Source organism: Poecilia latipinna, unplaced genomic scaffold (assembly GCF_001443285.1).
Source record: "Poecilia latipinna isolate Pla-1442-1.1 unplaced genomic scaffold, P_latipinna-1.0 Scaffold117, whole genome shotgun sequence".
NCBI lineage: Eukaryota > Metazoa > Chordata > Actinopteri > Cyprinodontiformes > Poeciliidae > Poecilia > Poecilia latipinna.
In genome coordinates this window covers 301,838-328,221 of record NW_015112733.1, presented here as the reverse complement: position 1 = coordinate 328,221, position 26,384 = coordinate 301,838, and the positions used below count along the sequence as shown (strand labels likewise).

The window sequence follows — 26,384 nt, the reverse complement described above, 5'->3', positions numbered from 1 at the left end:
CGGTGTAGTTACCTTCTTGTGAATACCAAGCTCAGCGATGAGCTGCGACAACAGGTCGTCTAAAGCACCTTTATCCTTTTCATCCTCCCCATCAAGGTCTGATGTCAACATTAGGATGACTTGCATATATGGGATGGCTTGAACCCCACCAACATTATGGAGCTGAGAAAGATGCTGCAGCAAGCGTTCCAGCAGCATCAGGCGAACCATGTGTAACCTAAGGAGAGAGAGAGAAAAAAAAAAAAAAGAAATCACAAAAGAGAATTTAATCTGAGATTTTGCTGCTTTCTGCATCGTAAACTCTCCCTGACCAAACTTACTTTCTGTCTAAGACACTGGCTGTTCAAAATTACTTCACACAGTCCCACTCCAAACCCTAAACAACACCTTATAACCCACATAAGCCAACATTCACAGTACTAGCCTGTTGCTTGTGTGGATGTCTCCTTCAGTCTCTGCTTCTCCCTCTGAGCCTTCGCCTTCCTGCTGTGCTGTTGTGGTGCTGATGGCTCCGGTGCTGGAGCTCACACTGCCTGGACCTACAGGGTGGCCCTCCACTGTTGTGTCTCCGTATGCACTGCTGCGTCCGGACACTGTGCACAAGCATGTGGGGAGGGGAAAAAAAAACATGACAATGCAAGCTAAAAACACAACAAGGAAAAAGCTCCAAGAATCAAGGAATTACTTATTTTAAGGAACTTAATTACATGGTCTAGCAGATTGCGTTTTCTCAACTTTAAAATGTAGTATAGGAAGATGGAGAGAAAGGAGCGGTAAGTTATTCAAGTGCTCATTAAAGATAAGACAGGTGATCAGAGGACAAAAGAAAAATAATGGAAAAACTTACAGGTCTTGTATGTACCGACTGTACTTGAGCAGAAATGTGTTTTAATGGAGTTTCTACAGCTAATTTAAGGCATGCATGATTGTGCTCTCACTAGATTAGACTGGCCTAATTTATTCAAGTAACCCACCACTGTGCTCCCCTGCTACAGAGTCGATAGCAGAACCCCCACTCTCTGAGCCCACACTGCCTCCGTGCTCAGCTGGGGAGGTCCGCAGCGTAGAGCCGTCAGTAGCAGCTGTGCTGCCCTCATCATCTGATGCCGGGGCTGAAATCATAGCAATAGCTGTAACAGTAAATACACCGCGGTCATCTGGCCAGGATACATGAGCTTTGTTTTTACTTGTTTACTAACAAGCAAAAGACACAATCAATGTTCTTTTCTACACATATTACATGCAACATGATGTGAAGATACAATGCCAGAGTGACACAAAATAGTGGTAAAAATAAAAGATGAAAAACAAGAGATTCAATTAAAATAATAATAATTAAAAAATAAACTATAAATGTGTTGAGATTTGACATTACATATTCAACAAAAAAAAAATTTATTCACAGCGCTAAAACTGTGAAAATGCAGGAATAAAAACAGAGTAAAAGCTTTTGTCTGCTTTTTCTCCAGTTCTGGTGGGAAGGTTTTCTTACCTGATGCCGTCGTGTCTGAAAGGGTTCCAGCGTCCAGTGAGGATGAGCTTGGAGCCTGGCCAGACAGGCCGAGGCTCTGAAGGCCCAGAGCGCTGCTGTTACTGCCTGAAAAGGACAAAAAGTACATTTAGGTGCTAAAACACAACAATATAAAAGGACAACAGTTATGTTTAGTGGTATTGTGTGTGTTTTCTGTGAACAGCTTCAAGACGTTACCCTAAAAACACATGTTCACTGGAAAAACACAAAATCTTACAAAATATTTTTGAATAGAATATATAATACAAATGTCTGAAAACAAACAAGACTTGGAGAGCTTACAAGCAACTTTCCAGCGAGATACAGGAGTTTAAGTCAATAATTCCTGAATATTGAAAAAGTATTAGTTCTACTGGAAAATTATGTGACTTATAACATGGGAAAAAAGTCTTGTTATAAGTGAAATAATCTGTCAGTGAAACTAGAACTTTATATTAAAAAAAGACTTAAAACAAGCTCCTGTATCTGCATGTTAATTTTCTTATTTCAAGTGTGAGAATATATTTGCACTAGAAACTAGACCAAATATACTTGGTAAGAGTTTGTGGTTTTGCTGTGCTTATGTTACAGCTTTCTAAAAAAATCTATTGAAAATTACCTTGTTGGTCCTGCTGAAGGCTGAGCGCAATGGCAAGCTCTACCATAGTTTCATCGTCCGCATCAGGAGGGATGTCGAGCATCGGCGGGTATCCCTCAGCTCCGGCCAGCAGAGCCTCCAGAGGAGAAGGATTTCCATTATTGACATTTTCTGCTGTTTCCAGGACCATTGACTCAGACTAGGAGGAGAGCCACAAAAAGGTGTTACTCCTGCGCAATAAACAGGTTTTAACCGAATATGATAATATAGGATCTGTAGAAATGCATAGATATCAGTCTGCAACGCAAATCTGGGTTGAAAAATGTGAAAACACAAAACAAGTTAAGGTAAAGTTATTCATATTAAGTCACAAACATTTTTTCTTTTAATGTTTGTGACAAGAGAAAAGTGATGCAGCGATCAGATAATTTTTTTCCTCCTGTATATTCTCACCACCATCTCAAAGTCTCCATGATCCACTTCGTTCTGCTCCTGGCTCTCCTGTTGACCTTCTTCTCCTCCAGTCATCACAGACGATTGCATTTTGTCATCCGCATCATCGTCATCGTCATCATCCTTGTCTCCTGACCGAGTATGAATCAGGAAGCTTTAGAAAACTAGCTACACCGTTCTCATAACACTCGTTAGTACAGATAATATAAGGGGAAGTTATATTTTACAACACGTACGGAAAATCAAAAGGACTTTGTGTTTATTCTGGCTAGCTTACCAATAGGCGTGTTGGAGCGTGGGGGCGATGGAAGTGTCACATGACGGCGTTTGTTTCTTGGCCGCAGTACTCTGATCAGAGCCTGCTTACAGGAAAAGCTCACAGCAGTGTCCTAATGAGAGTTTTCCAAAAGTAAAAAATAACTTGATGACTTTGTATTGCTCTTACAAACGATTAATGCAACAGCTTGTGTCTTAACCACACGATTAAAAATAAGCCCATTGAGTTAAATAAAATGGAAGTCTCAGTATTGGGATGATCGATTGTTTGTGATACATAATGACAACATAATGTGCTACTTACGGGGCACAGCAACATCTGCATGTAGATTTTGGAAGCTACATTGATGTAATCCAGTTCACATGTGCAGTAGGCATGTATGATGTCGATCAAGGCATTAACTGTTGCCTCCACATGTGTCAGGCCTTAGAAGGAAGATGTGAACAGACACCGATATCAGAAATCACAATAAGGCCAACAGAAAATTTTGTTCTTCCTCTCAGGATGTTAAATTCATATAATTCTGTTCTTAGAACTTGTTCTAAAACACTTTTCCTTGTGTTGTTTCAGAGAAACATTCTGACTGGTCAGAAAAAAAAAACACAATGACAAATGTTGCACTGGAATGGACCTATGAGAACAGGAACTCTACAGTAGAGCTCTTGTGAAGCATGAAATTTCCAGGTCAGGAAGAACATTGTTCTTGTTTTTGCCACTTCAAGTAAAAGAACAAATTTATCTGTTCTTGCAGAGTAGGTATAAACATTTATAAAGATATTAATAAACACACCCTACGAATAAGAGTAACTACACGTGACTTGTGCAGTTAACAGACGTAACGCATCTGAAGAGTGGCGATTTTATGGTTTACACTTACCAGGCAGGCAAGCAGGTGCAAGAAATGCATTCTTTGGTTTCTGGGAGTGGAGTTTCCAGAAGTTATTCATAAGCTGAGAGATGAAGTTACAGTTTTCACCATCCATGAGCTTCTGCCCATCCTCTGTCGAGTCTAATTTACAAACATATTCAAACAGGAATTGGTCTTAAAACTCCCATTTATTTTTAAGCTGGTACCTCAAAGTTCATTCGAACCAACTTGGAAAGCAGCTTCTGATGATCAAAAAAAAAAAAAAGCTTCTTACCAGAGTCATGGTGCAATGACTTGCTTTCTGTGAAATGCACCAAGTTGTTGGGTCTCATGATTGCAATAGAGCGTGCAGTGATCACGAGCCTCTGGAAAACATCTGGGTCAAGTTCTTTTCCTTCACGGCTGCAACTGTTCAAACACTGCACAGCGTTACTCAGCAAGGATTGGTCCTGGCGAGACAAGGGACACACACGGTGCAGAGTTAATCATCACATTGATAAATATTTAGTTCCTTCTTTCATTCCGCAAATGAAATAAAACAACGAAAGAATGTGAAAATATTTCCAAATGACTAAGGAGAAGCCCAGCCGGTCGCTGCTATTCCGCAAAAACACGTTTCGTCGTCGTTTCTTCCTCACCTTATGGTTGTGGTAAGCAGTACGGCTGGTGTGCAGACTAGCCAGAAGTCCCTTTGTCTGCTGCTGGACACCAGTTGGAGTCGGCATGGACAGAAGCAAAGTGGCCAGCTCCAGAGCAGCAACCTTGTTCTTCTCCTGGAGAATTAAAAAAAATTGAATTTACCACTTTGAAAACAGAAGAGTTACAGTACAAGACTAAGTTTTATTCTAGCTTGTCAATACATTAAAAATATACATAGAATTTTTCATCTTTACCTTTTCATTGGATGAACCTACAGCAAAGCAGTTTTCTAAAGCTTCAAGTGAGCTGACCACCAATCTGAAATGAAAACTGAGAATTATTTCTGCCTCTCCTTTAACCAGTTATTTATTATTTTCACTCTATAGCAATCTTTCCTAATCTAAATGCCAAACAACACAAAATGCGGGAATAAATTCAGAGAAAGAAAAAGTCAAATTTGGTGCAAGCGTGAGGATGTTGCATGACATGTTTGCAGTCTCAGGCATGGACACACAACGTGGCACACGTGCACAAACAAAACAAAACAAAAAATAAAATAAAATAAAAAAACATACAATCAAGCATAGAAAGGGCAGTTACTAACCGGTCCAAGGTTGATAAGGACTCAGTTTCAGAACTTTTTATTGTATTTTTTTGGGAGCAAAAGAAAAAGAACAAAATCAAGAGTGAGGATTACAGAAAGAAACAAGTGTAATTAATGATTCAGCTCAACAAAAGAGAGGCATGCGAGAAAGGATGATCACAAGAGCCATGCAGTATTGAGAACCCTTTTGTCCAAATAGAAGCTTGTACTTTTATCATATTCCACGTAAACACTAAACACGACAGTGAGTAAGAAGGGGCAAAAAAAATAAATCGATATGATGAATGTGTTTTATCGTGATTTACATGAGACCAAGAAAATAAAAATTATTCTGAAAGATTTGTACAATTTTTCTTAAAATAAATCTTCAATGTAAAAAAAACCCCAGAGATCAACAATCCATCTATATTTTAAAAAAACCTACTGCTGCTGTGAGAATCATTTTTAGATTCTAAATGCAATTAGAAAGGTTGAGTGTTTTGGTGTGTTTGCTTCTTTTTTTTTTTTTTTTTAAACAAACTGATTTAAACTTGATGTGATTTAGAAGAGTAAAATTGATCGAAGCAAACAGTGGAAAGCCCCGTACCTCTCCAGCACAGTGCCACTGGTTGTGGTTGGCGTGGCGATGTCGCCATCGGAGCTGCCACTGCCCTGGTTGAGGCTGGGGCTGCACACATTATTAACCGATCCTGAGAAATCTTCTGGTGGATCCTCGGGCCAGCCGAACTGCTCCTTGGTTTTACCGTAGATTTTTACAGAGTCGAGCATGGTGACTCCTGCTGGATCCACGGACGCTCCGACTAGGAAACAAAAAAAACCTGCATGAGAAAACTACTTACTGAAAACAGCTCTAAGTATAAAGCTGTTAAAATATTTAGCAAATAAGTGAAATATTTTCGGTGAACCTCCCACATGTATAATCTTACTGAATATGGACAGCTTCTTGTCAGCCTGCAGGGCCTCCTCTCTGGTGAAGGGGAAATCGAACCAGCGGGCTCGCGTCAGATTTATCTGCATGGTCCGGCCGAAGACCTCCACATAGGAAGGAGCCCTCTCGATGGCCTGAGTGCCCACTTGCACTCGCATACCTGTCATCACCATAGAAGTGTTGTTGTTCACCACTTCCACAGTAAATCCCCCAGGCTAGAGAGAGAAAACACAAAGCAAAGTAAGTCTCTGTTCTGAGTTTTATGGTTGCTAAATATAGTAAACAGGTAACATAAATCATAAGCAATAGCAGGTTATCAACACAAGATAGAACTACAACAACATTTAGTACTTTTTCTGACAGGTTTATGAATTAAAAGGAGTATTTACCTTTGTGTTGGCCACATACATCCCGGTGGAGTTGAGCCGGTGTTTTATCTGCTGTCCGTTGTACACCTGCAGCAAGTCGTTTCCCCCGAACTCCACCTCTGTTAGTTGCTGGTTGTGTTCAAAAAAGTCCACTGGGAACGTCACCTGACTGGAGGTCCGAGTGGCTGAAATATAAGAATGGTATCGACATTAGATTTCAGTCGTCCTAATAGGTTTGTTTTTTTCGGACTCAACGTGACATTTCCGTCTCGTTGCTGCAGTCCGATCACTTTCGAGTTTAGTGAGATTTCAAGCAGTCGTTTAAGTGCCTTTAGACTCACTTGCAGCAGCAGCTTTGCGCTTGCGCACTGGCTTCATGATGCTGATGCCGCACGTTGGCTGCAGAGACGGCTGAAGCCAGTAGGACGTGTTGTCAACGTTTGCCATGTAGATTCGCAGGCTTCCGTCCTCGCAGAGAAGAATCATTGTTGTGCGTTGCTGCTCGTTGCTCGCCGTGTGTCTGATAGCAACCATGTCCTGAATCTGGGGAGGAGACAAAATAAAAATATCCAAAATAGATTATAAATAGGACGGTTAGGCATTATTTACAAGAACAAACATGTTTTCTGTATTTACTGTTTTCTACTTCCAGAATTTCTGCACATTTTGTTAATATGTCACATTTTTAATTCTTTTTTTTTTCATACTTATCCAAAGCCAAATACTGAAATCAAATTCCATATCTTTCTAGACATTTTCAGAATCCTCTTGACTTCTCCTCTCAAACTTGCCTACAAATATGTTTGTTTTGCTGCGCAGGACAGTGAATGAACCTTACCTTCGCTTTAGCAGGCAGAGTTTTGATCTCCTGGATGAGGAAGGTGTTGGGTTTAACCATGATCACCAGCGGGATTCCAGTCGTCTGCTGCACACAGCAGACCAGACCTGGATGGTTCATCACCTCAGACCACTGGCACAGAGCCGGAGACAACTTGCTGCCGCCGCCGTTGGAGCTAAAATCAAAAAGGACGACAAGCACGTCAGTTCTTCCAGCTAGTTTTGATATTTACTGGCATTATTTCTGTTCCAAGAAAATAAGAAACGATATCTAAGGTCAAGCAAATGTTACCCTTTGATGTTGATGGGAAAGAGCCTCTGCACCTCAATAGTGCTGCGGCTCACGGTGGCAGCGAATGATTTGCCCTGGCTGTAGCTGAAGAAAAGCATTTGAAGGACATGGGAGTAGTAAACAGACACGCCACCTCCTGCCACCTGCCCGTTGCTGTCCTACAGTCACAAAGGAAAAAAAAACAAGAATTTATCTCAATCGCTTTTTTGTAGCTTCACAAAAATCTTCAATGTGACAAAATGAAGTGAAAAAAATCTTCTAAAGATGACATCAGGTTTTTTTCCCTGAATATTTCTGTAGAATTTTTAATTCAACTTACTTTCAGATCATCATGGGTTATTTCCAGGACATTTGTGACATAGAAAGGCCCATGCTGGGCACTGCTGGACTCATCCATGATCTGAGTGTACATGTAACCTGCTGAGGACATGATTACAATGATGTTTTTTCCCTCTTCGTTGAAAAGGAAGGTTGCATCGCGGATCTTGGAACTGGGGAGCAGGAAGTAGTACATGGGGCTCAGTGCGTCCACCGACAAGTCATAGATCTGTTCACAAATAGAAAAGGCGCATAATTTTTTTTTCCCCCACCAAAATGCCATTTGACTCAAAAAACTTCACATAATTATACCAATATTAGGAAAATATTGTTTTTAAACCAAATTTGCCGTGGCATACCTTGACAAAGTCAGCTGTGATGATTGCCAGCTCAGTCTGAGAACCTGGCAGCCAAATGGCTTTGATGATGAAATTGCCAGTGGCCAGCTGAGGATGCAGCACCAGGTGGTCGGAGACGGAGCCTGTACTGCTAAACGTTAGAACATGGCAGTCCTGGAGAGATTGAAAGAGCGAAACTTTAGTGAAATGCTGAATTGCAAAGTAACTTATTGGATAACTTTTGTGGGGAAAACCAAGTCTAGTTTCCTGACCTTTAGGCCACACACCGCCAAGTAATCTTCATTACAGGGGTTGCCTGTGAGACTGAGGACGGTGAAAGGAACTGGGGCAGAGGCCAGTCGGGTCAGAGTTAGCTTCCTCTTGCTAGAGTCCGCTTGCTTCAGAAGTGTGGACAACTGCAGAACTGTTATCTGTCAAGAGGGAGTAAAAAGTACAAAAAAAGAAAAAGAGATCATGTAGAGTGCTACTAGCAAACCTTCTGCAATCAAATAAAAGTTTATCTGCAACAATATCTAATTTACTAGATTTGTAGAACACAGCTAAGAAATACATTCTTATACGTAAAAGTACTTATTAGCTTTAATACTTATTAGACTTTGTGGCTATTTAATGCCCCATAATGAACTGCACCAGCTAATATGATGGCAACAGTCTTCTTTAACACTCAGTGTTGATCCAAGTTGCAGTTTTCCATCTGCTAGAACTGATTACAGTCGACTTTCAGCCAAGAAAGACCAATAAGATTTTCGTTTTTATTTTAACACAATGAAAATATATTTTTAAAATTCAGACACCTGTTTGGGTTTGACGCCGTTTCCAGGTTACGACTGCTGCACTTACCTTCCCCTTTTCGTGGCTAACTGCAAGATGCTGTCGGCGGCCGTGGGGTGAGGAGAGGACGCACATGGCGACCCGACGTAGGACGTGCGCACTGATGAGCTGGCGTATTGTTTGGCCTTGATCGCCGCTGTAATTCATCCTCACATTTTCAAAAGCTCCTTCCTGAGAACCAAGTGTGGGCACCTGAGGAAAAAAGGAAAAAAAGAAATTTTAGACCTTATCTACATAAATTTCAACTATCAGAACATTATTGAGGTGTTTTCATAAACACTTTCAGCCCTTTAGTTATCATACCATTAACTGGTCCGTCATCTCAACATTTTTATCCTGAGTGTGCAGTTCATTCAGGGCTTTCTGGGCCCGGCTACTGCTTCCCACAGCGGAGGCTTGCTGGAAGTTAGTCTGGATGGCTTCCATCAGAAACATGAGCATCTCAAGTACGACGGCAGCAGTGGATGATCCCATCTGTCGCAAAAAAAAAAAAAACGGGCCAAAACCACAGATGTCATAATGTACATTGAATGCACAAATAAATCTAGAGGAAGTAAAGGGACACCACACTTGGGCATCATATGGAGTGAAACAAGTTAAGAAAAGAGGTTTCTCTAACCACTTGTGCTAGCAACTCTTCCTGGCAGCCCTCGATGCTCTTGCAGACGCTGTTTTTCTTTGGTCTTTCTTCATCACTGGATTTGCCATCACAGATTGTGACCTTGCCCTTTTCGGATGGAGAGGCGTTCTGGTGTCTGATGGCGCTCTCAGGCATCCGCATCTCACTCTGGAACGCTGATGATTCTTTCAGAGTTGAGCTAATGCCACTGCTGGGGCTGCGCTTCACCAAAGCCTGTGGGTGAAAGTAAAACCAGTGAAAACTCCTTATAAATTTGAGATAAAAAAAAAAAAAAAAAGCTAGCTTCAGCAGAATGCTCAGTTTTAATGAATGCACACTTTGGCGATACATCATACTTCAACTCTAAGAGCTTTACACTTAGGTTAAGCTAAGTGTTTTCATTTCACTAGCTCCCTCAACGTTTTAAGCATTCAGTAAACAACCATTAGAGAAATGGTGATAGATGGAAACAAATTTAGTCCAAAATGCATTAAAAAGCTCAACAAAACTAGGCTGTTAATAATTTTCTCAGATTAATAACCTAAATTTAACTTTAGGCATGCTAGTAGCATGTACTGTTACTCTTTTAAAACATAAGAAAACTGTGCAAACAACCACAAAAGTAAAATAATAATTATATACATGAAACTGCATCAAGCTCTTATTGACAACTGTAACACACATGGAAGCAGACAACACAATCCACAAACAACACTGCAGGTCTTTGCTACTCCACAATAAACAATAAACACAGAAACATGTAGTGGATGGCTTTCTCTTCGCATGCACATTTACAAAACCAACATTAGAGGTTAACTAGGAAAGCTGGCCTTTTCGCTACATGCTAAAACACAAGGGCAGGCAATTGTAGCATTTTAGTTCTGGCCACGGGTGTGGACTAGCTATAATCCTGATCAAATGAAATGATTGGATGGAAGTCAATGGGGGAATGACTTGCAAACCAAAGTTACCGCTGTTGTTCTCTTCCCATGATGACCTGAGGTATTCGGTCTCACCTGGCAGCTGCCATCCTCTTTGGCACCGCAGTCACAGAAGAAAGAGCCATATTTGGCATAGGAGATCTCATGGTCTTTGTGACAGACCTTGGCGCACACTGTGCACACACCTACCCCATCTACCATCTTACAGGTATGACAGTGGTACCTACAACAGGAAAAACAACAGATGAACGTCAAACGTCTGGTACATTAGCGCAGCAACTAGGCATGGGCCGGTTAACGCTACTGACGTGTTCTGAGGTTTGAACAAGCTGCGATTTGAAACGCATTAAAATGTTCTGTCTCAGGGTTCCTACTGTCCTGATAAGGAGATGACACAGGAAGTGTTTCCATTGAACTGGTTCCAGTGCTTGTCTACTGCTAGTTCTTGTTTCCACCAGGCCAAACTCTGGCTCTGGTCCAGCTGCAAACTGATGCTGGTGGTCATCTAAACTTTGTGAGCTGCATATATGCTTTGTGAGCTGGCTTTTGTTTTGGTCTAATTCTTAAATAAAAACACTGTAAACAATACAATCGTAAAATGTCATATTAGCATCAGAATAATAAACTGTTTATTGTCTTCCCCCAAGTCATTTTATAATCACTTGTCTCTGAGAATAATTAGGTGGATGTATAAGCTGTGCTAACAGCTGATTATTTCTACTGAGTCCATAAATATTACTTCAGACTTGGTCTGTCTTTAAATACTGCCAGGTTGTGAAAACAAGACTTGCTAAAAATTTTTTTTTAAAATCTCACATTTTCCAGCACTCTTTGTGCAGATGAGATATTAACTAAACAAGACTGAAGCACTTCTCTTGATAAAAACACAGTTAATATATCAAAGCTGTGACATTTGAGTATTTGTTTGAAGAAATATAGGTATAATTAGTTCAATTTGTGTGTTTGGACTTTCTCTGTGGTTTCATTTATTTCACACAAACAAAAAAAAACAAAAAAAAAAAAACAAAGCAGGGTAGGAGATCATTTACTATGATGTAAAGACATTTCCCTCGCATGACTCTCAGTCGTGAACTGGCTTTAGCACCAGTCCTGGTTAAACACTAAACCCATTTTCTATGTGAAAGTGCTGGTGTGAGCCGAGGATAAAACAGTGCTAAAACTACAACTGGAAAAGCTGTTAAACTATTATTGTATTTAATGACCTTTAGACTATATTTATGCTTTAGTTTGAAAATTTGAAAAAAAAAATCTTTGACATTTCATAATAAACGCTATGATTATTGCTACATTATGCATCAAGGTATTTTCACTAAGCAGCCAGTGTCTAGTCACATTAATATGGCAGCCATATTCTGATAAAGGCTTGGTGAGCAATAAGATTGATAGCTTGCATTATCTTGATAAACAAAAAGTTTGAAGTGTGAGAAAAGGTTTGGCAATTGTTTAGGAAATGTAAAATATATGGGTTATAATTTCAAGTTGTTTTGATTCAAAGTTAAGAGCAAACTAGTGGAAACAAATTTGTCTTTACCAGTGCTGGTTCATGAACTCCTTCTGAGTGATGGTGAAGGTGCAGAGTTTGTTGCAAAGCGAGTCTTCATCCTGTCAAGCAACAACAACATGTTAACACTTTATTTCTATGTTTTTGTTGTATACTATACAAAATCAATCCTGCTCAGAGCAATAATGTCCTGCAGAATGAAATAAATGACAAAAAAAACGTTGAAATGTTTTTAGAAATTAATTACATTTTTTTAGAACTACTGTGCACCCAAAGATGAAGTTTTAAAAGATAAGAATAAACCCATTCAGATACAAAAGTTACGCTACTATTATTTAATAAAACCGGAGGTGAAGCATGACGTCTTACAGAGTCTTCTGCCTGGGAATCGTCGTCCTCCACTGCCAGCTCCTCCACCCAGTCTGAGTCCACTTCCATTGCTTTCTCTTCTCCCTCCACAAGCAGAGCCGAGGTGCCCTGACCGCTGCTCTGCCGCAGGGCGTTCATCACATCGGCCAAATAGGAGATTATGTGGCACGAGCATTCTAGCATTACGGCATGCTGAGAATGCAAGATAAGCACAATATTAATTAAAGCTGGCACATGCTTGAGAGCATAAACGCAATTATTTATAAACAAATGAAATAAATATAATCAATTCCATAAACGTTTTAGACATTTGGATGATTTACCAAAAAACGTAAAAAAAAAAAAAAAAGGAGAATTACCTTTCCATGAGATAAGTTGGTGCTAACTTTCTCCACCACATTCTTTTGTGTCAAATACTTTTTGCTGCAAAAAAAATATACAAATTTTATATTAATGTACAAATACCTGTACATTGAAATATTTCAGATATATGCAGTCACCAAATGAATATGTTTTGTGAAAAATTTGGAAGGGCCCTTCAGTGAATAAAAGTGACTCCTTACCACCTGGTCAGCCAATCGATCGCCGCGCGGTGAAGCTGCAGGTGGCCGGCCCCCTGCCCGGCACTGGCCAGAGTTGCCATGATGGCCATGAGCTCGGGGAAACCCGTTCCATCCCCACTGGTCAACATGTCTGTTGCCATGGGAATAAGTGTGCTGAGGAGGACGGTGCAGACTCCTTCGCCAACCTGGCTGTTGTCACGCACAATGTGAGTGGTGAGCAGCTGCAGCAGCTGCCGGTTTTCCTGCACCACTTCCAGCTGCTCCGTGTCTTTGGGCGGCGTCGCCGTCATGCGGGTCAGCCAGGACTGCAGGCGAGACGGTTCCACGCAGGCCAGCTGGGCCAGAGAACCACACAAACACAGCAGGCTTGGGTTTGGACTCTTCTCAGCTGTCGAGAATAAAATATTAATTACATTACTATGAAATATTTGGCTTATAACCTAAGATTTTACAATTATTCCTCCATTTGTTTCATTTAGGCCTACAAAATTATTATATATTGTAAGTTCTTGCTTTCCATATAGATATTAAGACTTATTTTAATTTCTAATTGATCAAAACTGAGCATTAAGATACCTGGTTGTTATTTCAAAGTAAACTTACTGAGCTGGAAGAGCTTGGTGAAGAATTTCAGCACCCTGTTGCAGAACTTTGCAGACAGGTTTTCATTGGCTGTGGCCATCATAATCTGGACAAGCTCACCACTGAAAAAGAAACACATGTTAAAGAAGAAGATGCTACATATAGCTTACCTACGGCGTCAGCAGAACCGATACCTGAATGAAAAGAATTCCTCCATCGCTTTTCGGACCTGGCTGCTCTCGAGCTGCTTCTCCAGATACTGCAGGCATTCCTCAAGAACCGACTCATCCAGGCCACTGAAAAATACATCAGAGACCATTTCCGTTTGCATTCATCAACAACACAACAAAATATTTTTTTGTGATATTACAATCCCAATCCCATCTCCTGTCGTATACCTGTGAGGGTCTGAGTGATTTGCAATGATATTGTAGCATCCTGTGACCAGACGCTCGTAGATGCGGGCTAAGAAGGCGTCAGACTCTGCCGGGCCAAGAATGCGCTCCAGTGAGGTGCTGCTGATTTCTGCTACACACTCTGTGCTGCTCTCCAGCAACAGGGGCAGCAGCGTGCTCACAATCTGAGTGGGATTCAGCTCTTCTGTACTAAAAGGGACAGATGACCAACAGCATTAAAAGGAGACGGCTAACAGAAATCAAGTCTCATAAAGATACTAAAGTTTTTCGTTTTTTTGTTTTTGTTTTTTTTTTTAACATAAAGAAACTGCAACTTACACGATGAGGTCACCGGTGAGGCGAACCAACGAGAGAAGGATGTGTTTCAGAGAAGAGGCAAGAGGCAAAGATTGACAACTCAGAGTCCCCAGATGAGCTGCTTGGATGGCACTGATGTAGCTCTCGGATGGGATGGTATCATTAGCAAACGCATTTCGCTGAGAGAGAAAAAAAAAAGGTCAAATTTATTTCAGTGACAGAAATATTTGGTACAATTTTTATTTAATTTCCTCATTTTTAAATACATGCAAATGCACTGTATATAAGGATATATAAAAATCATCTTAATTAAAAAGCTCTGGCCAAAATTGAATTATATAAAAAAAGACAAGAAGTTTCTCCACTTACCCATGAGCCAATGTTGGGGAACTCATTAGTGTGGACGCTGTTCCAAGTCTCGCATACCGTTTGTACAGCCGATGGCAAGTTCTGCATCAAGTTATGACCTGTAAAGTTTAATTTAAGATTAGATTAAATCTGATATATTACACAGAGCTGTCAAAGCAATTGTGTTATTTGCCTGGAGTTCAAAAGAATTAAAAATATACCCAGCAGGTTGGCCTTGCAGCGTGTGGAGCCAATGGACAGAACTGCAGCGTAACCTTGGAGCTTTGCATCAGTCAGCTTGTTTTCACCTTCCTCTGGGATGTTTAGCAGGAGGTAGGATCTGGTAAAGAGAAGACAAATCAGACTTCTTATATTCTTTTCATATTTAAGAAAATATGATTCAAGAGCAAACTTAGAATGGCGTCCACAAGTGGTTGATTCTTACCTTGTGAAGGCAGTATAAGTGTCTGTGAGCTGTAGTGTAGCAGGCAGCAAGTTTTTTGTGACATCGGAGGACTTGTGGGCGTCGGCCTCAATTGCAACCTTGGACAAATGTTCATCTAATGAAACCTGGACTTTAGAGATGACTGCATCCAGAGTATAAATAGCTTGCAGGGAGGGCAGCTGGTGAAGTGGGAGGACGACGTTCGGATCAACACTTGAAAAGGTGGAAATCTGAAACAGAATATTTTTTGTCAAAGGGAGACCCGTTGGTATAAAATATTGTTTAAGGAACAAAGAGAGATGGTTGTAATTAATACCTGTCTGGCAATGTACTCCTCTGCAAGCTCCACATCGTATTTCACGGTGCTGCACTTTGATACCGTCGTTTCAACCAGAGATGCCGCTTGGTCTGCTTTCATTCCCTGCTTTACCAAGTGCTCCTGATGACGCAGGCAGAACAATGCCACAAAAACCACAAGTTAATAAAGATAAATCAGCACAACTTTAGTGTGGTGTTGTACAGTAATACTTTCAGCAGTAATACTTTCAGGCTGAAACCAACCTTGATCCAGTGAACGTACGTAGACACCCGCAGACGTGAGGACCACCGCAGCGTATGCAGGATGTCACTTTCACTGGGGTCGCTGCAGCCGGTCTTCAGCTGCTCCATGAAAGCTTTGGAGGGTGGCAACACTCCCAGGATTCTCCAGAGAACCAGGAAGTAGTACTGAAGGGAGCAGGCCTCCTGTGTCGAGTTCAAACAGCATTAGGCGACCATGTAATGAGCTTACAAAGACATCAATGTGACATATTTCTTAATGGTATCTCAAATATTATCATAAAACTTCAATAAAATATCAGCCGAAGCTTGTTTGCTCAGCTTGGATATGGTGAACTCACCACAGGAGTGACTGGTTTGCTCTCCTGTCTTCTGGCTGTATCAAACTGAGAGCCTGCTTCCAGGAGTGAGACCAGCCACGCATACAGCTCATCATATTTAACCGCTCCACTGACCAGCTTTGGAAATACCTGACAAGACGAATAGTAAGAGGCGTCATTAACTGGTATTTACAGTGAACTGTATTATTAATAACTGCGGATTTGAAAGGATTTGAAAGTTAACTGTACCTTACTATCCAACCTGCTGATGTCATCTTCAGATGCCTCAGGCGACAGCACACAGTAGAACTTGGGCTGAACATTTGAATCTTAAAAAAATATTTAAAATGAATTTGGAGTTGAAGAGATTTACTAATGTAACAGCAGTAGAGCAGCTGGACTTTAAAAAAAGAGCTGGGAGAAAATTAGGTGATTTTTAGGATGTACCTGCTGAACAGTGTTTGGCCCAGTTCTCCTCCACCTCCTTGAATCCATAGTAAAGCGGGAGACCGCTACGTTTTCCACCTTCCTGAACAGAACTCGGTCCGCCGGAGGGCGGAGTGAGGAGGTTGTACTGCACCTGCAATGAAAGGTCATCAAGCCGATTAATTTTTAAACTAAGTAAAATATTTTACGGAAAAGAACAAAGTAGGCCACTTATGGTAGAAAAGGAATGTGTAAAACCATAGATCCTAAATGTCTAGAAGAAAAAAAAAAACAGAATTTACCCCCAAAATTGTATGAACTGATTGAATTTTATTTTTTATTTTTTTATCTAGAAACTACTTTTATTTATTCTCAGGAACAAAAACAGCACATTAGTCACTCTTTTTCTATACTTCATTTCTAGTTGCATTTACTATGAAATTAAATTAAAACAAAAAAGTAAATAAAACATTTTTGTATTCTAAATAAAATTTTCTATCTTAAGGAAATTCAATTTGTTGGTGAAACACTTGCATCAAAAAATATTAAATAAGAATCTATCTGCGATGTACTGGTTGGACAAATTTATCCCACCATCTTGAACTGCAAAATTATTCAAATGTCCTGAGGACCAAACTTTGGGTGCTCCAGTTTAAGACATGCATTGAGCCTTAATATTTGTCAAATCTGCGCACTCAATTAAAAATCAATTAGTTAAATAAAGTATTAACCTGCTCAAAGAGGTATAAGGGAGCTTTGGAGTAGTGACGCATCAGGTAATCAAAAACCAGTAGTAACCGGGCCAGGTTCAGGGGTACCGCCTTCAGCTGGGAGTCTCTGCTCTGTGCCACTTCAACAATGGCCTGGGTGAGCATGGTGAGGACCGACCGTCGACCGCGCTCAGACAGGTTGTGGAAAAGGAGCAGGAGCAACTGGAGGTGTTCCACATTAAGGTCGTCCTCTGACTGGACAGAGCCCTGGATTGTGTGCTGTTTCAAGGTTCCTAGAAATCTGGAGTATTGACCAGTATAAAAAAAACAGGAAAAAAAAACAAAAGAGAGGGAAATAAGCATGAGTAAAGTGGAATAATGTGATGTGTGATTACAGAAATAATACACCCCATGTTTATGTCTTTATTTTATTAAATATTTAAACCCTTTTATAAACATTACTGCCAAAAGAAAATAAATAAAAAACTGGCCCTATTTATTTATTTTTTTGATTGCATTTTAACATATTATGGCTAAGTGTGGTAACGGCACAGATGGACTCCACCTTATTCATTGCAAACGCAATTATGTACAAAATCAGCCATTTATTTTGTTCTTGCAGAGCTTTGGAGATGGAGATTATTTTACTCTGGATTTATTTTGACATCACTTTAACAGTTTTGCTGAACGTACGAGAAAACAAAACACATTACGAGTACTGGTAACATCAGGGCTTTAAAGAGTAAATAAAACCAATAAGTCGATCAGAAAGGTCACAAAGCAACAAAATTGCTTTAAAAATCTTCTGGTTGTGATGATAACTACAGTTCAGCTTCAACCATTAATCTGTAACCAATACTTATGATGAAAAATAGTTTTCTACATTTTATGATGCAATGTAAAAAACAAAACAAAAAAAGGAGAAAACAAAACAATAAGGTGCAGGACAAAATTACAAATTCCACTCCATGATAGGGACAGATGAATACTTCGATGATAATCCTACCTTTCCCAAACTTTCATGCACTCCGGCACATCTGGTTCTCCCTGCACGCTGGCTTTGTGCTGCCAGATCAGGAGAAGTCTGGAGAGAACCGACAGTGACTGAGGGTGAATGTACAGAGGCCAGGGACCTTCTGAGAAGGGAGCAACACCCAGCTGTTGCAGGAGGGTGTTCTGTGAAAGACAAGATGCAAAAAAATATATATATATATTCTCACCATCCATTGCTTTTTACTTATAGGGTACAAATGTCCCATAATCTTTAGGGAATGGTAAAGCATTAAAAAAAATGTCTTGCCTGCAAAACCGGAGATGGAAGATCTGAGGTGACTAGGGTGTGGTTGAAGTGGTACAGAGCTAAAGCAAACACTTCATCTGAGGAACCTGAGAGACAAAAACATGACACACTCTTCTTCATATTTTGTAAAGCTATGAACAAAACGTGTATTGTTTGGCAAAGCATACCTTTGACATCTTTATCCACGTCTTTGATGATGCTGGCAAGCGTCGCCATGTGCTGCTCTGTAAGAGAGACGCTGACGTAGTTGCGAATGAAGTTGTTCCTGGACTTCAGCATTGAGGTGGTGATGAAGTTCAGAATGCTGGAGGCCAAACTGAGGAACTACAAGAACGGTTACGGCTCAGAGTGGCACCACAGGATGTCGCTTAAAAACTAAAACATCTATAAGCTCTTAGGAAATAGACCAATTTTATTAAAAGTTTATGAAAATAGAGGTGATTTACCATTTCTGGATCCTTCCGACCTGCTAAAATGTTGCCGTTCTCGCTTGGATTCTGCTTGCTGGGGCTCTTGAGTCTGGGTGACGTCTCCAGGGGCGGGGGAGGCGGAGGGGGCGGAGGAGCCACTTTGTCTTTGGTCGGTGAAATGGCCTCTTCAAACCACAGTCCCAGGATGGGTTCACTGTCGTCATCTGCCAAAGAAATTCAGGTAATTTAACTGCATTGCTTCAAGTGAAACTGAAAAAGAAAACATGTTCCACGTCTACAATAAGCCATTTGTGGGGATACAATAGAAAACATAAAAAGCTTCACATTGTGGTTCATGACATCTTTCGCAGCACAAGCAGTGGACAACAGCCAAGGACCAAAGTAGATAGTGAATACTCTTGTTTTGTTTTGTTTTTTTGTTTTTTTAATGTACTAACCCTCAAATAATCACAGAACTAAGAATAAGGACGAATTTATAACTGAATAGCACTGCAACAGATTGCAAGAATAATTTTTTTTTTTTTTTTGCTAAGCTAATGCTAAATACAACTGTATTTGTTTGCATAGGTTACGTATTAAAACAAAAGCAAAATAATGAAATTAAAGCTGTATTTCTTGACCTTAAATGTTTGAACAACCAGTTCCATGGAGTAAATTCTTAGTTTTCTTTCTTTAAAATATGTTTTTCACCATCAGGTTCATGTAATGTTCTGTTTCTAAAAACTGTTTAATAGCAGCTTCTGATTGAGCACATTCTTATTCATGCATTTGTGACACAGGCAACATTCAGACAAATGATACTAGGGTCACATTCCAACACTTTATGCAGAATACATATCTCGTTACTGTACAAGGCGACCTCTAGCTCACAAATATGAAAACATCTCGGTGTCGTAATATTAAATGGGGGCCATAATTTAGACAAAAATGTGTCAGGAGTTTAGATCTGACATAACACGAAAAATATCCATCAAGTATGATAGATTGTTGCTAACTCCACTTTATGAACAAAAACTGGTCAACTTCTTAAATGTTATTTTAGGTTACTCATCAGGCAGGGCATTGTGTCTAATCAAACGTTTCTCCATCTGTGTAAATGGATGCCTAAGCTGCTCAGGCAAACAAGTTCTTTTAATGACTTTAACCTCAAACTTCAGATCAGTGCTGTATGAAAACAAAATTGGTCCCTTTCTAAATCAGACTAAATGTTTAATTAATACAGTTACATACATTTTCTTTAGTATTTTTAAATTAGCTAAACAGGACATTTTTGTCTGATTTCATCTCAGGAAAAAGGGTTTTGTTCTTCCCCTCTTCCCCCTTTTCTTAAGTGTGTCTGTTTTGAAATCTATAAGTTTATTATAGTATTTTTCATAGAGTTTTATTATGTTTTAAGAAGATGAGTTGTGACAAAGAACCTTCCAAGTATTGAGATCAGATAATGTCCTTCATTACTAGAAAAATGTTAATTCTACTCAGTAAGTACATCATAGCTAAGCTTTTCCAAGAAAATAACATTCTTTGGCTTTGATATTGTTGTTAAGGAAAGAAGATCAAGTTAGCCATCTTTAGTATGAAACAGTTGCTGAAACATAAAGAAGGCACAAAAAGATATCTAAAACTAAACTGCATTTCAAACAGAGTTGAGCCTGGTTGCCTCTGTTCCTAATGTGAGCATTCAATAGTTGTTGACATACATAAGGCGAGTTAATATTATAGTTCCTTTGGAGAAATAAGAATCAGACAAAGATGGTTTCAGCAGGTCAGAGCTTTAAAAAAATGATTGAAAACTGGCCACAAACTGACCCTCACATTTTTAAACAAACAAACAACCTGGTAAATCATATCCACATAAAAATATATCCATTAACATAAAATAATTCCACCACCAACACAAACCCTCCACATTTGAAAATTTAAGCCTCAATTTACTCCATCATGCCAACCCTCTCGTCTGTCCTCTGACCCACAACACACAAAACATTCAAGCCTGTCGGTGATGCTACCCGACAACAGTGAGGTCATTTCAAGACAGAAAAATAAAAGAGAGACAGAGAGAGAAAGAGAGAGAGCTCTTGTGTTTTTAAAAGAAAATCACATCAAGCTGTTCTTCACATTTGCATGCAAAACACATAAATCAAAACTTTTTAGGTGACGGCAAGATGAAGCATTTTGTGTTTCAGACCTTCACGTACAACTTAAAGTGACTGTATTCAAGAATGATACCAATATTTTGATGTGGGTTCTTCTGTTTTATTCAAGAGTCCAGATCTACCTCAATAATGACAAAAGGTTAAAATTTGAAAACTAAACAAATGACAAATCTGCGTTAAAGGACTTGTAAAGTCACATCGGCTTTGGTATTTTACCCGTTAATTTTTTTTTTATCTTGAAATGTGACAAAAAATGATCAAATACAGTTCATAGCTGCATTAGACAAGTAGGTTAGTATTTGCTCATTATTACCAATAATAATGCCAGTTTCAAACCGGAGACTCTGATTAGTTTTTAGAAAACATGCATTGTTAAATATCAACAGACCATGCGATTTGAACAGCGTTATGCAATTTTCCCAGTGAAAATCCAGGTTATGTTTTATGCTCTGATAATAAACAGTCTGTTCTTCTGTCACATGCGGTGGTGGAAAAACAGCAGCGAGGTAATCATAGCCGCAGATTGGAAGAGATAAGTGCTCTAAATATAGATAGCAAAAGAAAAAGATTCCAAGCATACAAGGAGCTTTGCTCCTTCACTGTAGATTACAATACCGTTTACTTTCGGTTTATCAGTCAGCTGTAATGATTGTTTTCGTACTAAATTTAATAAGCACCCACATTTAGGAGCATTGGTATTATCCTTTGAAAGACAGCGAGCCACAGATGAACCTCTGACAGAAACAATGTGAAATAGCTGATAAGAATCACAAGAAAATACTATTTTTATAGTATTTTTTTTTTTTTTTTACTTTTACATGACTGTTCATCTCTGGCTTAATCATTTTTAGAGGATTAGGTTGATAACTCAAGAGCCTAATTTGTGTAACATAACAAAAAAAAGAAAATGAATCTAAGACAGCGATGTGGACACCAAGTCTTTGACCTGAGGACAGAAAACTGCTGACCTGAGACACAAGCTGCACTTGTCTTCTCCTCTCTTCTCTCTGCTGAAATAGTAAACACTGTCAACTAAACTGGCATTGTTTAAGGAAGGGAAGAAAAATGAACATCACTGTGTGCATATATGTATTTATCTTTTACTGCTGCCATTTCCTGACTGACATTTAGCTAAAAAAAACAAACAAAAAGAAAACAGTTTTTTTTTTATTTCTACAAAATCCACGGTCATTTGACCATTTTAAATCTCAAAAATGTACTTGCTTTAGAACATTTTTTTCTGTATTTTCAGATAGTAAAATCATGTAGTTACCCACCAGAATTTCTAAACAAAAGTCCTGTTTTAAACAGCAAAACATTTCCCTTCATCTCAAAGGTCTCCCATAGTATTTATTTTTCCTACTATGCATGCAAATACGCTGCTGCTTCCCTATGACTTAAAATCCACTCAGTGTTTTTGCAAATTTAAACTGCTTTATTGGAATATATTCTAGCATTTGTTAGGCCATCTGAAGTGTTGATGCTTTTCCTGAATCCAGAAAAATAAAGTACCTTGGCTGCTGTCCTCCTCCGTGCTGCTGAAATCGTCTTCATAGTAGGTGTTTGAATCTGTCGACGCACTGGCATCACTGCTGACTGAGCCCTTTCTTTGGCGCTGCAGAACACAAGCCTGGAAGAAAAAGCAAACACACCAGAGCCTTAACTAAAACATCTAAATAGTATGTGTGCTTTGTTCCTGTGTTCTGAAACAAATCCCCAACAAAAACATGAAAAAAAAAAAAGAAAAAAAAAAGGTAAGAAAAATGTTTTACGTCATTGTTTTAAAGGCCAATATACTTCTCTGGTTACAATGAATCCTTTTAGCTATTGCTTTATGTGAAGCTACATTATGAAAACCATCAAATTTTTTCCCCAAGTATTTTCAAACTATATTGTAATCTGCACCTTTTTGTAAGAGGTGGAGAGGAGGGTGAAGAGAAGATTTGTCAGAGGAACAGAGTCGATGAGCCTTTGGACCCTCTGGATTGAAGTGCTTTGTGCCATGATGTTGAGCTCGGCTGGTGGTCCATCACTTGCCCACCCCTGCAGAAAGGGGGAAGGTGTTTATAAAGAAGAAACATTACTCACAGTGTTTAGTTGTATATTTAATTCTGCACATGACATATGCTTCTGAGTTGTGTGGCAAAATGTTGTACCACTGAAACTCGGTAAATCCTACCAGGAGTCCGTGAATACTAACTTGACTGGTTTGCAAACCTGCACATCTTCATTTTGTTGGCTGTTAAAGACGGTATGCGACTTGGCAAGAGTTACAGAACATTCACAAACCAAAACCGTTAAAGACTTATGTTAAACACATTTTAGCTATTAACACCGAGAACCAAGTGTTGATGGCTAAAATGTTCTCAGAAGATGCTGGGTCATTCGACCTCTTGCCACCTGGCACCCCCATTTCTCACTCCCATGTTGCCACTTGTACTCAGGTTCCTGGGTTTCTGTTTGTCTATGTATTTGGATGTTTTTGTAAATTATCGAGATTAATAATCAAATATCTGATACAAAGTAAATGTATATTTTCTGTACGCTTTACATAGTTTCTATCATTTGTGATTCCATTTGGGTCAGTTTATTCGTACAAAACATGAACTGACATAATCCCTGATTAAGCCAAAAATAGTGCTGAGTGATCTCTTGCACCGCGTCTCGTTACAGTAGAGTATAAATAGACAGTTGAAAATTATTTTCAGTCATTGGTGGTTAAATCAAGAACAAAGCAACCCCCTAGTAACACATAAAAACATTCCCAGGCAGCTCCTAACTTTACCTAAAAACGACCAAAACTGAACACGTCCAAAAGAATTAAATGACACCTTTTCAGAGCAATTACTGCTTTCAATTTTGCAGTCACGCCTGCAACAAGACTATCAGGCTCCTAATCACTTTGCAACAGTAAAATGTCATTTATTAGTAACTGAAAATTCACTTCAAATTAAAATTGTTTTGCCCCCCTACAGAATGTAGAGCTGTTTCTTCACCTCAACTAATCAGGTGTAAAATGTCGCGTTCTGGAGGTAACGGATTCTTAAAATTAACAAAATTTGATTATTCATGAATGCTCCTGCTGATAACACCACGGCATCAGAGATGTATGATTAAAAAATAGCAGTACAATCATTTAATAAGATAACGATACAATAGGAAACAACCCTGACCGTTGAGAAGGGAACTCACCCGGTGCAGAGCCTCCACTTGCAAATCCTGGAAGAGCGAGGTCAAAAGTTTGATGGCGTGATTGGCCAGTATCACAGACAATATTCCAAACCCTTGGTGTCTTGAGAAAAAACAAGCACAAAAACAGAAGCAAAAATTAATTTGCATACCAAAACTGTTCAGAAAATCTCTAAGTAGTTGCTTCGTAATTGCTTTTTATAGAATGAATTTTTTTATGAGACCCATTTACCAGGATTGTTTTAAGAATATATAAAAATTGGTCAAAATCAAAACCAAGAACTAAACAAATAATATAAAATATGTAATAGATTCCAGCATTTATTAGATTTTTTAGCAATCAAGCTCTTCTTATAACTGCTGACCAGCTTTTTGCATGTTTCCATTGTTATTTTGATGATTTATTTTTGGTGATGAGCTCTAAATCTGTGAGACCGGAGGGATTCCTCTCCACCAACTCTCCAGGGACTCTGGTTAAATCACTCCAAAACATTAACATATTCAGCCAGCAGAAACATGCTTGTAAAATTAAAAGATAACTGAACATGGGATATGTTATAAGTCATGCTGGTCTCAACTGTACACATATGTATTTATTTTATTTTAATAATTTAAAATCACCCTTTGCCAGGGCCAAGTTTTGGCGATCCTGCGCCATCCTTGGTGCGAGCAGCAATATCCCGGACACGCAGAGCAGCCAGGGGATCCTTCTCTTTGCCTTTGTCTGCCAGGGCGGTCGGGCTCAGATTCAGAATCAGGTACAGGCTGTTTAAGAGGCACCAGGCTCCAAGCAGCTGGAAGTTCTGATAATGCTGAAGTACAACACAGTCACAAAATGCGTCATCTTTTCTTAAATTGAACATAAAAAAAAAGGCATTCATCATGTAAAGGACAGAAAGTGCAGGGCACACGTTTCTTCAGCTGTTCTAGTTTTCTACTCAAACCTGGCACTCACCTCTCCTCCAGCTCGGCGAGAGTTGCTGATTGCTTGCCCAATCATTTCGTAGATCTCCAACTGTTAGAACACAGATTTTGTATTTGTAATATTTTTTATGTTTCAAAAGGGAAAAGAGAGCAAGAGCATCAATAAAAGAATACAAAAAACTGTATTAAAAACTCTGGCATCTCTTTACATTTAATGTTTGGCCAAACTAAATAGTGTTTAGTTTGGTAACCTAAATTAAAAGCCTTTTTAAAACCGATTATTTAAATTCAAAATACACATGATTTGCAATAAATAAGTAATTTTGTCCATTTACACTGCTGTTTTTTTAACTCTGCTATGCAAGTCTATCAGCATTTCTTCACAGTGAATTGCAACACAAAGCATAAATTAATGGATCAATAAATATATAAATAAAAATAAAAATAAAAAACTAGACTTTTTGTGTTTAAAAAAAACACACACACACAGATCCATTTAAAGAGCTTTAGTTTCAATAGTTTCCTATTGTATCATTGGCAAAACCATCATGAGCTGCAATAATTTTGTACTTCTGGCACTTACACATTTCTGAACAATGGTGGCAGCGTCATTTTCGTAGTCCTCTTCTTTAGTTCCAGTAGAGGCAGAGCGAAGCTGCAATCCGCTGCCCACCTGAAGGATTGCCATGCAAGTGGCCACACTCACGCCTACAAAACACATAAAGTACTTTTAGATTCAGCAATTCAATAAAAAAACAGACAGAAAGACGTTCGTAACAAAGGAAGGTTGTGAGGGTAGAAGGAAGAAGACGTCAATAAAGTCTGGAAATGTAAATAATTCTTCACACTTTTCTTTTTTTATATTCATGCAGACCAGAAAAGACACTGAAATCAGAAGACATTTCTGTGTCCTTTCTGTCATGTCTTTGCAGACAGCCTGGTTGCAGTCAGTTGCTCTTGATGGTTGTGGCAAAGAAACTTCAGCACAATATTTAGCATGTTAGGTCCATTGCCTTAAAACGTTTGTCTGCTGAAGATCATTCCAAAACTTGGCTCTCCTCGGGTCAATCTTTATTTAGTTGATCGAATTTATAAAAGATTGAGCTAGGAGACGTTTTGCTTTATTTTTACCAAATACGTTTCACACCCACCGGCATAAAGACAGCTAAGGGCCAGCACAGTCATATCCCGTAGTCTTCCTGGGGTCAGAGGTTCCAGTACAGGAAGGGACAGTGTGTCCAGAGCCATGGTGATATCAATCACCAGCGAGTGAAATCTAGACAGAAATTTTACACAATTTTACTAGGCAAAAAAAAAAAAAAAAAAATAGAAAGGGGTAAAAAAAAACAAAAAAAATTTTTTTTTTTTTTAAAACAAACCCAAAGTTTA

The 26,384-nt window shown here is 39.2% G+C and overlaps 1 protein-coding gene across 10 annotated transcripts in view; it reads right to left on the bottom strand.

The window, feature by feature from the left end:
- Nucleotides 1–26,384, bottom strand: part of ubr4 (ubiquitin protein ligase E3 component n-recognin 4) — a 50,506-nt gene that overhangs the window by 16,588 nt on the left and 7,534 nt on the right. The window contains exons 8-62 of one of the 10 annotated variants that reach the window (XM_015028207.1): nucleotides 26,147–26,271; nucleotides 25,579–25,703; nucleotides 25,027–25,086; nucleotides 24,693–24,883; nucleotides 24,075–24,174; nucleotides 22,788–22,925; nucleotides 22,395–22,512; nucleotides 21,851–21,892; nucleotides 18,745–18,932; nucleotides 18,466–18,622; nucleotides 18,299–18,384; nucleotides 18,005–18,174; nucleotides 17,020–17,299; nucleotides 16,310–16,442; nucleotides 16,112–16,191; nucleotides 15,884–16,012; nucleotides 15,546–15,728; nucleotides 15,301–15,423; nucleotides 14,985–15,214; nucleotides 14,761–14,879; nucleotides 14,561–14,658; nucleotides 14,213–14,370; nucleotides 13,877–14,083; nucleotides 13,673–13,774; nucleotides 13,500–13,600; nucleotides 12,897–13,284; nucleotides 12,693–12,756; nucleotides 12,334–12,525; nucleotides 11,995–12,065; nucleotides 10,473–10,665; nucleotides 9,502–9,735; nucleotides 9,186–9,356; nucleotides 8,892–9,074; nucleotides 8,303–8,461; nucleotides 8,052–8,204; nucleotides 7,694–7,921; nucleotides 7,375–7,532; nucleotides 7,084–7,258; nucleotides 6,587–6,788; nucleotides 6,267–6,430; nucleotides 5,876–6,092; nucleotides 5,536–5,749; nucleotides 4,950–4,982; nucleotides 4,600–4,663; nucleotides 4,345–4,479; nucleotides 3,981–4,155; nucleotides 3,716–3,847; nucleotides 3,142–3,263; nucleotides 2,839–2,950; nucleotides 2,562–2,692; nucleotides 2,130–2,307; nucleotides 1,493–1,597; nucleotides 975–1,112; nucleotides 425–593; nucleotides 13–217 (exon numbers count right to left, since the gene is read on the bottom strand). In XM_015028207.1, coding sequence (XP_014883693.1) covers nucleotides 13–217; nucleotides 425–593; nucleotides 975–1,112; nucleotides 1,493–1,597; nucleotides 2,130–2,307; nucleotides 2,562–2,692; nucleotides 2,839–2,950; nucleotides 3,142–3,263; nucleotides 3,716–3,847; nucleotides 3,981–4,155; nucleotides 4,345–4,479; nucleotides 4,600–4,663; nucleotides 4,950–4,982; nucleotides 5,536–5,749; nucleotides 5,876–6,092; nucleotides 6,267–6,430; nucleotides 6,587–6,788; nucleotides 7,084–7,258; nucleotides 7,375–7,532; nucleotides 7,694–7,921; nucleotides 8,052–8,204; nucleotides 8,303–8,461; nucleotides 8,892–9,074; nucleotides 9,186–9,356; nucleotides 9,502–9,735; nucleotides 10,473–10,665; nucleotides 11,995–12,065; nucleotides 12,334–12,525; nucleotides 12,693–12,756; nucleotides 12,897–13,284; nucleotides 13,500–13,600; nucleotides 13,673–13,774; nucleotides 13,877–14,083; nucleotides 14,213–14,370; nucleotides 14,561–14,658; nucleotides 14,761–14,879; nucleotides 14,985–15,214; nucleotides 15,301–15,423; nucleotides 15,546–15,728; nucleotides 15,884–16,012; nucleotides 16,112–16,191; nucleotides 16,310–16,442; nucleotides 17,020–17,299; nucleotides 18,005–18,174; nucleotides 18,299–18,384; nucleotides 18,466–18,622; nucleotides 18,745–18,932; nucleotides 21,851–21,892; nucleotides 22,395–22,512; nucleotides 22,788–22,925; nucleotides 24,075–24,174; nucleotides 24,693–24,883; nucleotides 25,027–25,086; nucleotides 25,579–25,703; nucleotides 26,147–26,271 — 8,308 coding nt within the window. The remainder of the gene's footprint in view (nucleotides 1–12; nucleotides 218–424; nucleotides 594–974; nucleotides 1,113–1,492; nucleotides 1,598–2,129; nucleotides 2,308–2,561; nucleotides 2,693–2,838; nucleotides 2,951–3,141; nucleotides 3,264–3,715; nucleotides 3,848–3,980; nucleotides 4,156–4,344; nucleotides 4,480–4,599; nucleotides 4,664–4,949; nucleotides 4,983–5,535; nucleotides 5,750–5,875; nucleotides 6,093–6,266; nucleotides 6,431–6,586; nucleotides 6,789–7,083; nucleotides 7,259–7,374; nucleotides 7,533–7,693; nucleotides 7,922–8,051; nucleotides 8,205–8,302; nucleotides 8,462–8,891; nucleotides 9,075–9,185; nucleotides 9,357–9,501; nucleotides 9,736–10,472; nucleotides 10,666–11,994; nucleotides 12,066–12,333; nucleotides 12,526–12,692; nucleotides 12,757–12,896; nucleotides 13,285–13,499; nucleotides 13,601–13,672; nucleotides 13,775–13,876; nucleotides 14,084–14,212; nucleotides 14,371–14,560; nucleotides 14,659–14,760; nucleotides 14,880–14,984; nucleotides 15,215–15,300; nucleotides 15,424–15,545; nucleotides 15,729–15,883; nucleotides 16,013–16,111; nucleotides 16,192–16,309; nucleotides 16,443–17,019; nucleotides 17,300–18,004; nucleotides 18,175–18,298; nucleotides 18,385–18,465; nucleotides 18,623–18,744; nucleotides 18,933–21,850; nucleotides 21,893–22,394; nucleotides 22,513–22,787; nucleotides 22,926–24,074; nucleotides 24,175–24,692; nucleotides 24,884–25,026; nucleotides 25,087–25,578; nucleotides 25,704–26,146; nucleotides 26,272–26,384) is intronic. The other 9 variants (XM_015028213.1, XM_015028209.1, XM_015028212.1 and 6 more) reach the window with 9 other exon arrangements.